Below are 16,874 nucleotides of genomic sequence, written 5' to 3' on the forward strand. Positions count from 1 at the left end.
CACCAAGGTCTTTAATAGATGTAACAGTTGTTAAGTAATGTTTAAGTAAATATGCACAAAATAGGTTTTTAGGTTGTTGGCTTCAGTTATTTTAAAAATTTCCTGACTTAACTTTTATTGAAAAAAATGGAACTGTTGCATCTTCTACCAGCTCCCCTGACATAAATAGTTGTTTCTTCTGGTAAGTAATTAAGTTGAAAATAAGTGTAATTTTTTATTTGCGTAATAAGTGTGGAGTGGAATTTGACAATTTTATCGAAGATACTCTGATGATTGAGAGTATACATGCACGAATAAAACTGCAAATTGTACTGAGAGAAATGACCGAGTGTTCAGACGTTTCATTTTTCTTTCATTCCGAGTGCGAGTGAAAGATGCCGAATGCCGAAATCCAACATCAACGGATGACTAATGAATTCATTCGGCACTTTTCTTTAATTTTGTATTCAGACGTTTCACTTTGAGTGAAAGAGGCAAAATGAAAGACAGAAGTTAACGAAAGGTGAACAGTCCGACTCTGCTTTAGTAGTGTATTTGGGTGCAAAATAAGTGAGTAAGAGATTAATGAAAGGTGAACAGTCCAACCCTGCTTTAGTAATGTATTTGGGTGCAAAATAAGTGAGTAAGAGATTGATGAAAGGTGAACAGTCCGACCCTGCTTTAGTAATGTATTTGGGTGCAAAATAAGTGAGTAAGAGATTAATGAAAGGTGAACAGTCCGACCCTGCTTTAGTAATGTATTGGGTGCAAAATAAGTAAGAGATTGTGCATTATTTACACAATGAAGTATTTATTTTCTCCGAGTCCTTGCATACCAAGTGCCTGACTAGATCATGAGTTACCTGCATATATTATTGTAAATCACATATTATTATTTGATGTTTTGTTTTCTCTGAGAATTCCACGAGAAAATTGCATTACTTATGAAATGTGTGGCAACCGCCAATGTGAATAGTTGGTGGTTTTGAGATAACAATATTGGTCTTTGAACTTCACTTTGGATTTGCGGCTTCTCTCGTAATGTGTAGGCATAAATAAATCACTCACCATGTTAGTAATTCGTACTTACATAGAATGAAGAAATTACTCACTGCTCACATCACTTATTTTATTTATTTTTGTGATAACACTTCTAAATTGAAGACTGAATTACTATGGTAAACATATATTTATTTACAATGACGTAATTATAATAATAACATATTAAAACTTTAGAGCATTCGTCCCATAAATAAACATTATTCGTCCCATGGACATTTCTTTTTGTCATGGCTAATTAAAAAATAAAATGAAAAATATTTTCGTTCCTTCAAATTCAAATAACAGCCATAGAAAAAATAGTATGCAGTAGTGATGACAAATTCGAAACATTAGTTCTAGTTTCCTGAAATCGAGTGTAGAAATAATCGAATAAATAATGTACATTTTGTAACGATTGTCTACTTTGCTTTCCAAGTCTTTCATATATTTTTTTTACTTTAAAATATGTCAAATCTAATTAATATTTTAGATATTCCTAAAACACATATTTTTTTATCTATAAAAATATATTTTAAAAGTTTTGACGATTCTGCTTTAATTTTATAAATATAATCTTTTCCGGGATTATCAAAGAATATATTATGTCATTACAACCGGTCGGTGGCCGAGTTGACATCGCGTTTGGGTCCCACCCAGGCGTAGTGTATTCAATTCCTCGGCTGGCTAAGTCCTCCATCACAACACAAGCAACATTTTTCAGCTTACTGTGGTGGTAGTAGGAGATTTTCAAATATTGTCAGGTTATTCGTAACCCGGGAATGTTTGTCTTTCTTAAAAAAAAAAAAACTTGATTTATCAACGCTTGACATGAGATTTCTATCTAGTAAACGGTCGCTTTTAATATTTCTTACAATCTTTATAACAATAACGCTGCATCTATTTCATACACACATTCATAGTGAGACAAACGATGTACGAGTACATATTATGTCTGCTTCACTCAAAGGAGAAATGCGATCATTATCCATCATCTCCCTTTCTTGTCTTTTGTTTCATAATAATTTGAAGTAAATGTGTTTATTTTCAAAAACAGACATAATGCGTCGCCTTGGTCAGGTCCGGACTTCCTTTTCGGCCCAAGAGATCCTGGCCTAGAGACTCAACCTCAGAGTTGTGGGCCCCGGCCAGGAACCGATTTTTATATTTACTCCACACGGTGGGAAAATTTGTTCCTTTAGGCATAATATGTCATATTTGGGGATGCTGTGAAAATGATCCATATTGAGGACACAGGACACAGAATAATATAAGTACCAAATTTTCATAGGGTCCCATTGTCGGAGGAGGCCCTGGCTAGTTCCCACAGTGATAAACATTGTGGACACAGGACAGGTACAGGTGTAAGTGGATTATGTTGCTTGTGCAGTGATGGAGTACTTAGCTAGTAGTGATTTGAAGTCGCGACGTCTGGGTGGGAATCCAACGAATTCGCCCACTCGGATACCAGCCGGTTAAGCTGATATGTTTTAACTGCTTGAATGATTTTCGGCATATTATTCCAAGTTATGTAAAATGATTTTGAGTGATTGCACGTCACAATATGCCATTTTTCTTTACCTTTTGTAAAACATTTATTTTATTTAATTTTCAAACATTCTTACATATAACAGTTATCATTTGCAGAAAGCTTACACAATGCTTTCCTATTTTATTTATATGTCTAAAGCCTGAAGTGAGCTGTTATATAATTCATAGATTTTTATTTTTTATTAACTCAAGTTTTTTTCGAACGCGGGCTGTCAAAATGATGCAAATGTTTGTCACATATTTACACGCCAAGGCATTCGTAATTCAACTACCCATCTAGCTATCGCTAAACTCGTGTGAAGTGCTTTTATTCAATATTTATTTAATCAAAGTGTGAATTCTCCGCCACGTGTTTTTAACATTGTTAAATGTCTTATGAATGGCTGTCTGTAAATAAAGCAAAAATCGAAACTATCTTTACTGAAAATTGTATAAAGTTAATGTAGGTTTCTAAAGCAAAACCAGTGTTTTGTGGTGAATGTATTTAATATCCTGATTTAGTGAATTCAATTTTGACAGTATATATATATATATATATATATATATATATATATATATATATATATATATATATATATATATATATATATATAATTTGTATCTGTGATTACCAAGTAGGCCATAAACAATATACAGAAAAAAATCATTGTTGATCCCACCCATATTTCAGCACCCTTTTAAGTTTGAAATTTGAAAAGATTTTACGGACAAACCACCGCCATTGATGCAGGCCGTGATATAGAAAATGAACTGACAGTTAAATATACCCTTTTTGGACTTTTGCACATATATAGTAGTATAGGTAAAATAGTTTAGTGGCAAACCCTGCTGAACCCATTGGAAAAGTTGAAAACAGTTCTCTTTAACTGTTAGTTCATTTTATATAGCACGGCCTGTACTAATAAAAGATGGCGGTGGCTTAACGCGACTCGGCGACTGCGACTTGACAGGCCGTATGCTCAGCTATCTGCGCAGTCTGGTGCCACCACCGGACATTTTTTCCTTATAAATTGTATATTTTATTCGAATTGAATACATTTCATAGGGATTTCGTGAATCGGCAAATGCGCATTTGAGTCACAATACATAAACTGTGGGGACATTCCGGGACCCCCTTGTGAATAATTTAAAGTTTTTTTAGACCAAATTGAAGTAGGTCAGTTATGCACTGGCTGAGATTCGCATTAGTTGTATTACCGTCGTGTGTGACGTGTTAGTAAAATTATAATGTTTATCGAATTATTTCTACAGGGCCGTTCTATTCCGATAAAATAAGGTACCGAAAGGCGTTCTAAACCAAAGTTGGTTCGATTAAATTTGTTATTTTTTTTTAAACTTCATATTTATGTAAATACACATTTGGTGCTTCTGGTTAGGTACGTAACTTATCCCTCTATCCAATAAAAAGTTTGTAAAAAATAAAATTTAAAAAAATTAATTAAAACCTTAGAATTGAAAACATTCAAAAGTACTTACTCGTAATAAAATTAATCACTTTAATTTGAATATATAAGAGATTCTGGGTTCGATTCCCAATTGAGACCGTTAATTTTTTTTTTCATGTCTTTTTGTCTTGTTATTTTTCATCTTTCATTAAAGTTTATTAGTATTTTGTTTTTCAATGATTAATTAGAATATTCCTACAACAACGCAGAGTTACATGATGGCTACACGTTTTACATGATCCGGATCGCTCACTTCGGATACCGTACCAGGTCATACACGACCCTAAATCCGATTTTTTTGATAAAATAGCCATTCAGAGCTCCGGGCCAAAAATGCCCCTTTCTCTTTCATCATGAGTTTAAATCCGATTACCTGTTACCCGGCTTCTTTAGGTAACATATTAACAGTATGAATTATTTATATATTTTTTTATTAAACTTATTGCCGATCAACCTACCCGTCATCGGAAACCACTTTCAAAAGTATCTGGAAGAAGAAGCGTTTATATGTTCTACATTGGTCTCCGGTAACTGAAAACTGGAACCACGGTGATAACCTAATTTAGATTTTAGAAATCTATCATCTCTATTAAATAGACAAATTTTGTTTGTCGCGAGCAAGTGATTCGAGATGTGATGCCAGGTTTACGAAATTCATGCTCATGCACCTCTAATCTATCTTTACTCGCCAAGCCACACCTGCAGCCAGCACCTGGGTCACGAGAGTAGATCGCAATACCTGGGTCTTGACAATCCATGGACATTCGCCTCGCGAGAGTAGGTCGCGAGACCCAGGTGCAGATGAAAAAATAGCCGTCTCGCTCTTTGGAAGCTCGTGAGCGAGTCATTCATGATCATTGGAGGCATTCAATTTCGATAAAACTAAATTAACTTGCACAGTAGATGAATTGGTGTACTGAGAACGAAAAAATGCACCCAAGTTTCGAGAACTAAATTCGATCCCAGTTAATCTCAGTTGATCCCATTGTTCCCATAGCTCTAAAATATCTCTGTGACATTAAATCTCTTCAATCGAAATAACAATATTTTTTGATATTTCGGAATCGGATGGTCAGGTATTAAATTGTTTCGATTACACGTGCCATCCCTATTTCACGTTATTCATCTATGGTACCGCTGTCAACTTAATTTGATTGTTTTGAATGTTTTAAATCACAAAAACTCTTTTCTAGTAATTAAATATTATGTGATATCATTTGATGACTTTATAGTAATAAAGTAATTGTGTTTTTGTTTTCGTTTGTTTCAACGCAATGTTTCTCGAATACATTTTGTCTATACATCGAGATGATCTTTTACGAATTCTTTCCGATGTCAGCCTATACAACAGTTATTCCATAAATGTGGAGTAAGTTTCAAATGCCTTTCATTGATAAATACGACAAAATATATGTATTTTGGTAACTACTTACCTAGTCGCCGTACTTTTTGGCGCGGGTTATGGAAATTACACTTTGTTTCAACAGTTACTACAAGAAACTATTGTTTACGTGCACAAAATAGGTAATTAGGTTCGTAGTTTGGGTTAATTAAGTAATTTATATGTATTTAGTATTGATGTATTATTTAGATTGAAATTACTTGTATCACTTAACAACTGTGCCAAATGTCGATCGGGTAGGACTGACATTTATTTCATATATTAATTGATTTAATGTCACCAAAAGTTAATTGAATGCATTGTCATCGACAACGAGTCTATCTGCCGAGTTTCAGCTCGATCCTATTTCAGTTAGGATTAATTTCTGGTTCCAAGATTTGCATGAAATTCAAAAAGATATTTAAAAATGATTCCAAAAAATAACCAGTTACTAAAGAAATAACTCTTCAATTTTCATTGCTCGTTGACGAGTTATATATATATAAAAAAAGGAGCTAGATTATCTGAAAAAACGAGCTAAGAAGTTAAACCCCTTTTTTGGAGCTGACTGACTCAATTTAGAGCTAAATCTCTAGAGCTATAGAGTTCTGGCAAAGGGATCATTTTAGAAGGCAAGAGAGTATAGCGTGGTCTGTTACAGGCATAATAGCCCAAGCCACGAGAATATAGCGCAAGTCAGCCGCATAGATTTTGAACTTTTCTTGTAGTAATTAAGTTCAAATGAAGTGTAATTTCTATGATCTGTGCCTATTAAACGTGTGGCGTTTAGGGAAATAATTACCTATATTTTTAACATTGTTTCTCCTACCGGCTGTTTCTATTATTCAATTTTTGTTTTTTGTTGTCCTTCCATAGATTAAAACTCATCAACAAGTTTTTTGTTGTCCTTCCATAGATTAAAACTCATCAACAAGTTTTTTGTTGTCCTTCCATAGATTAAAACTCATCAACAAGTTTTTTGTTGTCCTTCCATAGATTAAAACTCATCAACTAGTTTTTTTGTTGTCCTTCCATGGATTAAAACTCATCAACAAGTTTTTTGTTGTCCTTCCATAGATTAAAACTCATCAACAAGTTTGAACAATTTTTTTTTTTCGTTTTCAGTTTTCTGAATTTATTTGAAGCAGACCCAAATACAGGGGATGGCGTTTTGTGCAATCCCAAAAACACCCTTGCTAAATGTGATCAGGATTTGATAAAGGCTCAACAGAGAATCTTGGATGAAGAGTCTTCAACATCTCAAAAGCGGTTATCGGTGAAGGAGAATGTGAGTGCCAGGTTTTATGGACTCCCGGTATGTCCGGAACTCCATAGAAGTACAATACCGAAGAACAAAGATTTGGGATGTTTTTTAAAAGTGGCAGGTTTGTTACCATCTATTTAGTGATGGTTGAGATGAGGTGTTAGCAAATACGCTATAATATTAATAACAAGCTGTACCCTGCTACGCGTTGATGTTGCTCAGTCTTTCTGTGCAGACAGAGAAACAATAACGCATGTTGCTTTTACGTCCAACAGATGGCGCTGTTTTAAAAAAAAGCATGTTTGTCCAACAGATGACGCTGTTTAACAAAAAAATGTTTTTATCTGTCAAAGGTGACATCTATAGAATATAGGTATATAAAAGCACACATGTATTCAAATGAAACGTTGTGTGAAAATATAAAACCAATCAGTCAAGAACTTTTGAAAATTTAAGATTTTGAACAAACAAACATTTACATTTTTAATTATATAGATAGATATGTACAATTCCAGTAAAATATTGGCAATATGTATCAACAACGCTGGCTGCTAAAGATGCTAGAGTGGCATATCTACGTTGACATTGCTTTCAATGGCAGCAAATTGAATTTATTTAATACTTGGTGGCGGTGTGTGTGGCACTTTCTAAATTGTATTTTGAACAATATTGATAAAATATATTTTGATTAATATTGATAAATGATTTAAATATTATAATATTAATTATTATTCTGGATAACTGCTGCGCAGATAAATTGGGCGATGCGCTGTGAAGTGTATGTCCCGCGGGGCAATAATAAAAACCCGTAAATCATCGATAGTCCCCAGACAATACGCCGCGAATCTCCCAAGTAGGTAGTTCCGAGTAGAACGCGTCTCTTTCGCAGTCTTATGTCTCAATTATTGAAGAAATTAATCAAATTTATTCCGTATTCAGTTGTGACGGTTTAGTCCAAGAGGTCCTAAGCCCTCACACGTCACTGGTTTTTCGATATCGAGTTTGTACGGAGCTAAATTCCAGTCTCTGTTTCACTTATTCAAGGAATCTAAGCATTTATTTCTTTTTCAGTTGTGTGATTTCCAAGTATCGAGTCGATCCACAGGATCGCTCAATTCTAATCTGTTGAAGAATTTGTGTCCTTACTAGATCCGCGGAATACAAGTTAGTCAAGTCACAGCAAGATATAAGACACGTACTAGTCATAAGAACCTGAACACCTGCTAGTAAAAAAGCGAAAGGAACTCCTATATTTTTTCTCCTTTCTACTTGCGAAAATTATGCAATATATTTAGAAAAAAAAGATTGTTTTTATGGTATGTACCTACCTACTTGTAGACGTAAATATCAGTTGGCTGTCATTAACCGTGGTAATATCGAGTGATTTTTTCTTATATTTTTGTAAAAAACTGTATTACGTCACTCACTTTCACACTTTAAATCAGTTTTTATTTGGCGTATGGTTTTAACATTACCATTTAGGTACATACATTTTTTAAACAATATTAATTATTATGTATGAAGAGAAGTATGATTTCGTCACATTAATTAGTAAATCTTTGGTGATAGATTTAATTGTAGACCTTAAATATAAATCTTAAAGAAACCAAAATGTAGCAATTCAACCCTATCATAAATAGTTTTTTCTATCAATTTAAATGTTGTAATATCCAATTTTATCCCTTTTTCTATATATATAATTTTTTTATTTTATTTTATTTATTTTTATTTTTTTATAATATAATATACACGGTGTCCGGAAACTCGTAGTACAAGCGGGAAACTGGAGAATCTACACCACATGGGGAACCCAAAAAAACATAAAGTTTTTTGATTTGAGCATTTTCAAAAAAAAAAAAAAAAACAAAAAAAAATATTTTTTCGGCTATTTTAGGGTTAAAGTTTTTTCTGGTGTTTAGGGTTGAATAACAGATGTTTTAACCCTGCAGAGCAGAAATATTTTATGATTACACCGGGTTAAATGAAGGGTGATTTCAAAATAATGCTTCAAATCCGAGTTTCTTCATTTGTTTTACTTTCAAATAGTTTTAATTAGTTGGGTACTTTGATCTTCAGTAATAATTTATAAGAATTTGATTAAAAAAAAAAAAATTAAAAAAAAAAAAATCAACTTCAAACTCGATTTACTCGATAACGAAAGCTCAAATAAAAAAAAAATATACTAAAAAATCGACTCCAAATGTGATGTAGATTCACCAGTTTCCCGCTTGTACTACGAGTTTCCGGACACCCTGATTTGTTAAATTAATCAATTTACAGAGTATAATCAATAATGTTAACAAAGATAATTCATACAATTAGTTTTCACTGCTTTTGATTTTTTAATGTTCTTCTATAGAAGCTGGCGCTTGTGTCTAGAAGAGTGGTGAGTATCAAGATGTAGAATATTTTGTGTTTGTAATTATGAATATTAAAATTTATAATTAATTACAAAGATAGTTTCATCATTTTTCGGGTAGGCTGTTGAAGTACCCGAATAATATAATATAGCTTATTAATATCTACATACTCTTCTGTTATTCTGACTATTGACATGGCCCGACACAAGTATTTGGTTGACTTGATCTTGCCATCTCTTCCTCGGATGTCCCCGACTTCTTCTATCATTCACATTTGCGTCATATATTCTCCTTATACTCCTTTCCTTGTTCATTCGCTCTACATGCCCAAACCATCTAAGGGTTCCTTAATCTTACTTATTATGCTCAACTCAGCCTTGCATTATTTGCGAATCTTCACATTTCTCATGGTTTTACCGCACATATGCCTCAGGGATCTCACCTTTTTTTGGTGAATTAAAAAGAAACTATTAAAACAAATCAATTGACAAGGCCAGGGAAATCAGAGTGAACCAATTCACTACTGTGAATAAATTTGCCCATGTCTACTGTAGAATAATTGAATTACCTCAAATTTCTGACGTTTCCCATACATTCTGATGGAAGTAGGCACTAGTGCCTCCTGGTGGTAGGAGTTGTGAGGTTTGGTTTGCTTTCATACATTTTAATGGATTTTATGCATGATTGCCAAGCTAGACTAGCGCCTCTAGCGGCCAGAGTTGCCAGCCAATACAAGCAGATAAGGCCAATATTTTACTAAAGTTGGAAGTATTGTTGATGTTCTAGTGTATTTGTATATACCCACCTATTTACTTAATTATTTAAGCAAGTATTCTAATTTTATTATTAAAAAAACTGGAACTAAGTGGAGGGAAAAAAGATGGTTTTCAACAGGTTGTGCAGTAATTGTGACCTTATTGATAATTTTCTTTGTATATTTTTAGGCACAGCCATAAGGGTGACCCAATCGAAAATGTTAGAGTATCGCAAGAGTTACAAATGCCTGAAGTGCCAGCACATTCAGGTGGTGGAAGGAAAATACGAACATAGATACGTTATCAAGCCTCCAAAAAAATGTAAGAATTCAGATATTCAATGCCGCAGCACCACATTTAGCCCCGTCCACACTGTCACAAGAGAGAATTGTAAAGACTATCAGGAATTAAAAATACAAGTGAGTATTATATATTTATCGTTAATGTTGAAAAGCCTAATATTATCCACTGTTGTGCCGGGTGCCCACTAAATGGGTCGATAGCTTTCACAATTGAACATCATTTGGCCCAATTGTTAGTGAGTTTCAAGCTGACGTATTGCTGAGATGGCACCATAAATAAACCACTCACTAGATCGATATCTTCGGGCTTTTGAATGAAACAAATTGGTCCTCTATTTAACCATAGATATAGACAGTACAATTTTCATTCGGAGTCTACCTATTATACTAAAAAATAAAAATGTTTGAAATGTCAAAATATCACCTCACGACAGGAAAATGAAAAAAGTCAGTTACATGTTAAGCATTTTTATTTCAGACAATTTATTTAATTTTTTTATTTAATTTAATATATATATATATATAAGTGGGTACAGTGATGTTATATAAGTACATATGTTTACAAAATATATTTATATTCGCAATCTCACCAATGAAGAAACTGGTTCTTGTGCTTGGTGAGCGAGTTACACTAATTATAAGGAAAATAGAATAACATTATGCAATAGGTATTATATATATAATTATATATATATACATACATATATATATATAATGGGAACAATTGAAACTTCTGGATTATCTATATGTGTAGTTGTACATATATAAGATTCTGTTACATACTAATTATTGAGTAATTAGGAACATCTAAATACAGTGGAGATGAGTATAGACTGATAATAAATATAAAAACAGGCAATTATTACAATAAATTATAGATGGAGGTTAAATTATTAATGAATAAGGTGGAACGATGGAATTCTACCTTGCATGATATAATCACGATTCAGTACGGCCTCACAATATGCATATTCCTAGCAGGAACACGGATACTGTCAATTAAAATGTAAAATTCGTAATTCGATAAAAAATAGATTCATTTCTGCGGTGAAGTTAAATTAAGTATTAAAAATTATCAAATTAGGAACAAAACAAAGCAAAGAGAGATTCTCACCTGTTTCTATTTTGTGTTCGAGATGTCAAGATTTAGCGTTGGCAATGAGTAATTTTATAACGAACCACTCTGCTTTTTTCTTCCGATTGAGAAATGAGAGTCACAAACTGACGGACATCTCGCTAATATTGGATAAACAATATATTCAAATCCGTCAGAACTACACGAGAACGGCGTAGTTCGAGATCAAAATATCAAACATCCATAAATGTTCCACTCAGCCAGCACTCACCTTTCAACAGTTTATTCCATAGACTTTCAGCGTTTTTCATTGGTGGATATAGTTAGGCAACAATATGACATCACAATATTTCGGTTCGAATTTTCGATCGGAGTTATACCCCCCTGGATGGCAGCTATCCAATGAAATTAGCTAACAGTAGAAATGTCAACAGTTAGATTTATTTTTTTCATGGCAGTGTCATGTATGGTGTATTTCGAAGTTCTGGAATTAAAAGTAATATTCGAAAGAGATGTTTAGTTTGCACCTGTCAGAGAATTGCTGTTTTTGGAGCGGCGTGTGTTTTATCATTAGAACCGTAGGTATAATAAAGTAATCTGTATAGTTTTTAATATTAATCATAACAGAGAAACATATTTAATTTTTATTATTCTGGCAAAATTTTTAGTCTTGATTAATTATAATTGAAAAATGATTCGTTAAAGTGAAAAACGAACAAAAGTTTTTGGTATCTTGTAATTTTATTATCTTTATATACAAAAATCACGTTTCACTGTGTTCGTAAACGTCAATCTCCTAAACTGCCCAAATGATTTCAATGAAATTTTGTGAATGTGTATGGTTGGTTCCAGCTTGAAATATAAGATAGTTTTGGACCCAATAGGTGATGCTGTTTTAACTTCCTTACATAGAAGGCGGTCTGTGGCAGGACAACGTCTTAAATTATAAAATGCATTCCAAATGGTTGAGTTAAATTCTAACTGGTGTATAATCTATATAAATAAAAATGTAAATGTTCGGTTGTTCAAATTCTTAAATCTCAGAAAGTTCTACACCGATTTCTTTTTAAATTTTGACCCAACGTTGCATTCGAATATGCGTGTGTTTTCATATTATACAGGGTGTATCGGCACGTACCCGACAAACTTTAACCAGCTATTCCTTAGCACATTTGGAGTAAAAAATGTTATGGGCACTTTGCTGTCCGGTACCATTTTTTTTTAATAAAAAATTTACCATTCATATTTTCACAGCATGTCACCACTGTTTTATCCTTTGTCACAGTTTGAAAACCCATCTGGCAATATTTTACTCGAGTTTCATTGAATAATATACGTACGTACCTACATTGGCGCGCTTTTACAATCACAACGAAATGGCATGGCACCATTCGTCTCATTTTTAACTATTATTATTTAGTGTGTATGAAAGAGCGAAGACGATTTTTGACACACTTGCTAATAACAGCTGTTGAACACGAGAAACAATGCCAATGACAGTGACGGAGTGTGGATTTTTTTATAATTTTTTGTTTTTAATTGTTAAAAAATGTTACCGGACAGCAAAGTGCCTATAACATTTTTTACTCCAAATGTGCTAAGGAAAAGCTGGTTAAAGTTTGTCGGGTATGTGCCGATACACCCTGTATAGATGTCACCTGTGACAGGTAAAAACCTGCTTTTTTTAAAAAAACAGTGCCATCTGTTGGACAAACGTGCTTTTTTGAAAAACTGCGCCATCCGTTGGACGTAAAAGCAACACGTACTATTGTTTCTCTATCTGCACCAACAGAATTAGCCACAGCAATGCGTGGCGGGATACAGCTAGTCTTAACATATAAAAATTCGGCCTGCGTATGTTTGTGCTCGCAAAACTCGATAAGTAGTCGACCGATATCGCTGAAAATTTCAAAGTATGTTGTTATTAGTGCCAAAAGTGTTTAGAGATATTTTAATGGTATAAGAAGTCGGGGACGCCTGAGGAATACTTAACGCAATATCATTTTAAACTTTGTTTCTAGTACTATTACGAACTGTAAAAACAAGCTTACAAATATCCTGTAATATTTATGTTTGTGAATTTAAACATTAAAATTTTTAAAAGATAAATTATGAAATATAGGTAAATAATTGACGCTAAACGACAGTTAGAAATTACCTGTTTTTGTATCAATATTCAGAGGTATGATTTTTTAAATGAGTGCGGGGGAATTCAAAACCAAACGGATGAAAATCTCCAATGCTCAAGGCATTTTATTTGTAAATGTCTTGGCGGTCCATTGTATAAAGTTGTAGTTGTTCCATATGTGGCTTTATTGATTCTAGGAACAAGTAAACAAGCTTAGTGTCGGCGGTATCCCTGGTTCTATTTGGGTCACCTTGGAGGATGATCTGGTTGATTGCTGCAAACCTGGTGATGATGTCAGCATCTGGTGAGAATATTAGATATACATAAAATCATCAGAATTCAACAATCCATCGTACTAATTTTGGTTGTCTGTGATTATGAGCGTGATGTGAAATATTCCTGCACCATGGACTCAAATTTGCTTAGAAGTTTTCAAAATTGGCACTGATGATGTGTAAATTCAGACAAACGATGAAGTTGTTAGATACCTACCTATAATCGGAAAATTTTTTAATTAATACTTTAAATTTAAGACGGGTGATTTTTCATGTTTTAACCTCTCTAATTTGTCAACTAAAAAATATAATTACATCGTAAAGAAAATTGACAATATTTTTTTTTGAAAGGCAATGATCCTGAGGCAAATATTTTATAAATACTTTCAGCTTCACAAATCCTACGATTATAATACCCTGTGATTGTTCACAGGTCTGCACTAGAGTAATATAAAAAATAAAAATAAATCCTCACAACCCAGTGCCAAACTCCTTCGTATTAATATTTAAAATTTCGCAATAAAAATTTTATCATGAATTTTTATCATATTTGTGCAATTCCCAGTGGAATTATCATGAGGCGTTGGAATCCCGTTTCATTGAACAAGAGATGCGACGTAGATCTGGTGTTCAAGGCAAATCATGTGGAAGTTTGCAATGCCCAAAAGGCTATTGCCGTTTCCATAGCTCCTGATGTTATCAAGGACTTTGATGACTTTTGGGAAAAGCATAAGACATCTCCTATGAAAGGAAGAGATGTTGTCCTGGCTTCAGTTTGCCCGAAGGTGAGATAAGTTATTAGTTTTATCATGTAAAGAATTAAATGTTTTCACTTACCTTTTTTTAAAATTCTGTGTACCATTTGGTTTTGGGCTGTGTCAGTTATCGAACCTGCAACCTCCTGAATCAAAATCATATGCGTCAAAAATTATGCTACGAAGGCTGTTTAAGGATAAAATAATAAAAAACAAAAAGTTTATAAATCCAAAATAATTACAAAAAAATTATTATGAGAATTGAGCAGCGTTTTATTCAAAACACAATGTGCATCGGAGGTAAAATTTTTCGGAACCATTTGTTTTTTCAATTGCTTTGTATCTAAGTGAGTAAAGGTACGATTCCGAGGTCATCGGTTTGCATTCTGTCACCGGACTTGAAATCAAACCTTTATAATAATATCTTTTATCTTTTGCCCCATTTTGTATATCATTGCATGATGTTCATAAGAAATGTCAGTAATCATTCATATTGTTAATAATTGCCAGTTTATAGCCGACTGGACAAATCTGTTGGGTTTACACAGCCATCGTGGGCTCAATCCTCTGCTACTCCTCAATACTGCACAAGCAAAATTGTCCACTTACATTGATGGTAGTAGACGGAATTCAAATATTATTACTGTTCTACACATTAATTACTGTAGCAGCATTATATTCTTAGCCAATGATGGATTCTTAGCCAATTAAATGTGGGCGATAAATTTCCAACTCGAATGTCAATCACTTAACTCATATTCCAGTTATTGACACTCGAGTGGGTATAAGGATTGCATTAGAACATAGAACTATGTACCTATTTAAAATACCACAAATAAATAAATATATTTGTAACCAGGGAATGTTTGTCTTTCTTTAAAAAAAAGAAAAGAAATATTTATTATTTTCCTTATTATTTCAGGTGTATGGTCTATACCTAGTGAAGTTAGCTCTAACCCTCACCGTCATAACAGGATCCAGCCACAACCTGGACCGTGATAACTGTTCTCCCCAGAAGACCCTGTCTCCCAAAGAAGACCAGGACAGATCGGTCCGGGGACAGTGCCATCTCCTTCTGGTGGGAGACCCTGGAACTGGGAAGTCTCAGCTGCTAAAAGCCGGAGCCATGATGACTTCTAGATCTGTCCTGACCTCGGGATCCGGCAGCACGAAGGCTGGATTGACTTGCACCGCCTTGAGAGTAAGTATTTTCATATTAAATGATGTTTAAAAAATATATGTATTGCTTTATTACGGTACGAGGTGTATTAATGAGATATGACCACCAGACTAGGCACATACTCGCATTATGGCATTATAGCTTCCTGGGCATAGTGTGTGAAAGTTAATAATATGGTCATCGTGTTTAATTTGCTAAGTCTTTAATAAGTCTTTACTCAAGAAAATTAGTAATTATTTCTAATCTTGAAACCTTTAATATTCATGGTGGAATTCCATTTTAATATGACTTTTATGGATCAAATCACCTTTATAACTTTCTTTCACATTTTTATTAATGACTGGACCTGTCTCACTTTATGACGGGCATCCTCAGACTGCGGATATCTGGTGTTTTAATCAATAAAAAAGTCATAAATATTAATGATTAATCAGAATTAGTCTCAATTGACATAACATGAACAGTTGTCATTGAAACACTATTGTTAGTATACTTCGCGTGTTAGCTCCCTAAATAAGCTTCTCCATATGAATAGATGTATTATATTATAGCCATATGTCCACTGTTAAAATACACCGTGGTAAAAGTTTGGCATAGATGTAAATTTGTACAGGCTGCTTTTTGCTGTACGCTGACAGATTTGAACTTGGGGAAATGGATAATAATACACATTATGTAATTTTTTTTTCTTTATTCGTAAAAATATATTTGGATACAGGTTTTTTACATGCTTTTCGACTACTACACTAGACACATGTCCGTATTATGGTAGTCGAAATTTGTGTATAATTATATAAATGTAATACATGATTCATTCAGTTGTAAAATAGGTATAGGTTAAATAGGTTTAACTGAAAATAAGAAGGTGAAATAAGATGAAAATAGTAAAAAAACAATTGGTAAATTTTCTAGATAATAATAAAATATTACACAAAAACCAGTTTGGCTTTATAAAATCACTCAGCACACAAGATGCGATTGCTAACGTAACTTCATACATTTACGAATCATTAGATAAAGGTAAAAAATGTGCGGGTATATTTATTGACCTTAGAAAGGCATTCGATAGCATATCCCATGAGATGTTATTAAAAAAATTGAATAATATTGGCATAAAAGGCAACGCAATTAAATGGATCACCGACTACTTAAAAAACCGTCCTCAAGTAGTAAAAATCAATCGTGTTAATAGTGATCAAGAGATTACAAGCTTTGGAATCCCCCAAGGTACAGTGCTTGGACCAATTCTATTTACTATATATGTAAACGATATTTTTTTTCAACCCTTACATGGTCAAATTACGTCATACGCCGATGATACAGTATTAATAATAAGTGATACGAATTGGGAAAATGTAGAATTAAAGGCCACAGAAGATATCAACA

General features: G+C 33.4%; 1 protein-coding gene across 3 annotated transcripts in view; it reads left to right on the forward strand.

Annotated features, from left to right (window-relative positions):
- Positions 1-5,163: 5,163 nt before the first annotated feature.
- Positions 5,164-16,874, forward strand: part of LOC149417979 (DNA helicase MCM9-like) — a 64,753-nt gene continuing 53,042 nt past the window's right edge. For 2 of the 3 annotated variants that reach the window (XM_089639268.1, XM_089639265.1), the window contains exons 1-6: positions 5,164-5,382; positions 6,520-6,779; positions 9,963-10,192; positions 13,476-13,582; positions 14,119-14,338; positions 15,231-15,509. In XM_089639268.1, coding sequence (XP_089495394.1) covers positions 5,288-5,382; positions 6,520-6,779; positions 9,963-10,192; positions 13,476-13,582; positions 14,119-14,338; positions 15,231-15,509 — 1,191 coding nt within the window. In that variant the 5' untranslated portion in view covers positions 5,164-5,287. Of the gene's footprint in view, positions 5,383-6,519; positions 6,780-9,962; positions 10,193-13,475; positions 13,583-14,118; positions 14,339-15,230; positions 15,510-16,874 lie in introns of those variants that run through there. The other variant, XM_089639266.1, reaches the window with a different exon arrangement.

This window comes from Hesperophylax consimilis, chromosome 14 (assembly GCF_061612785.1).
Source record: "Hesperophylax consimilis isolate HC1 chromosome 14, BYU_Hcon_1.0, whole genome shotgun sequence".
Taxonomy (NCBI): Eukaryota; Metazoa; Arthropoda; class Insecta; order Trichoptera; family Limnephilidae; genus Hesperophylax; species Hesperophylax consimilis.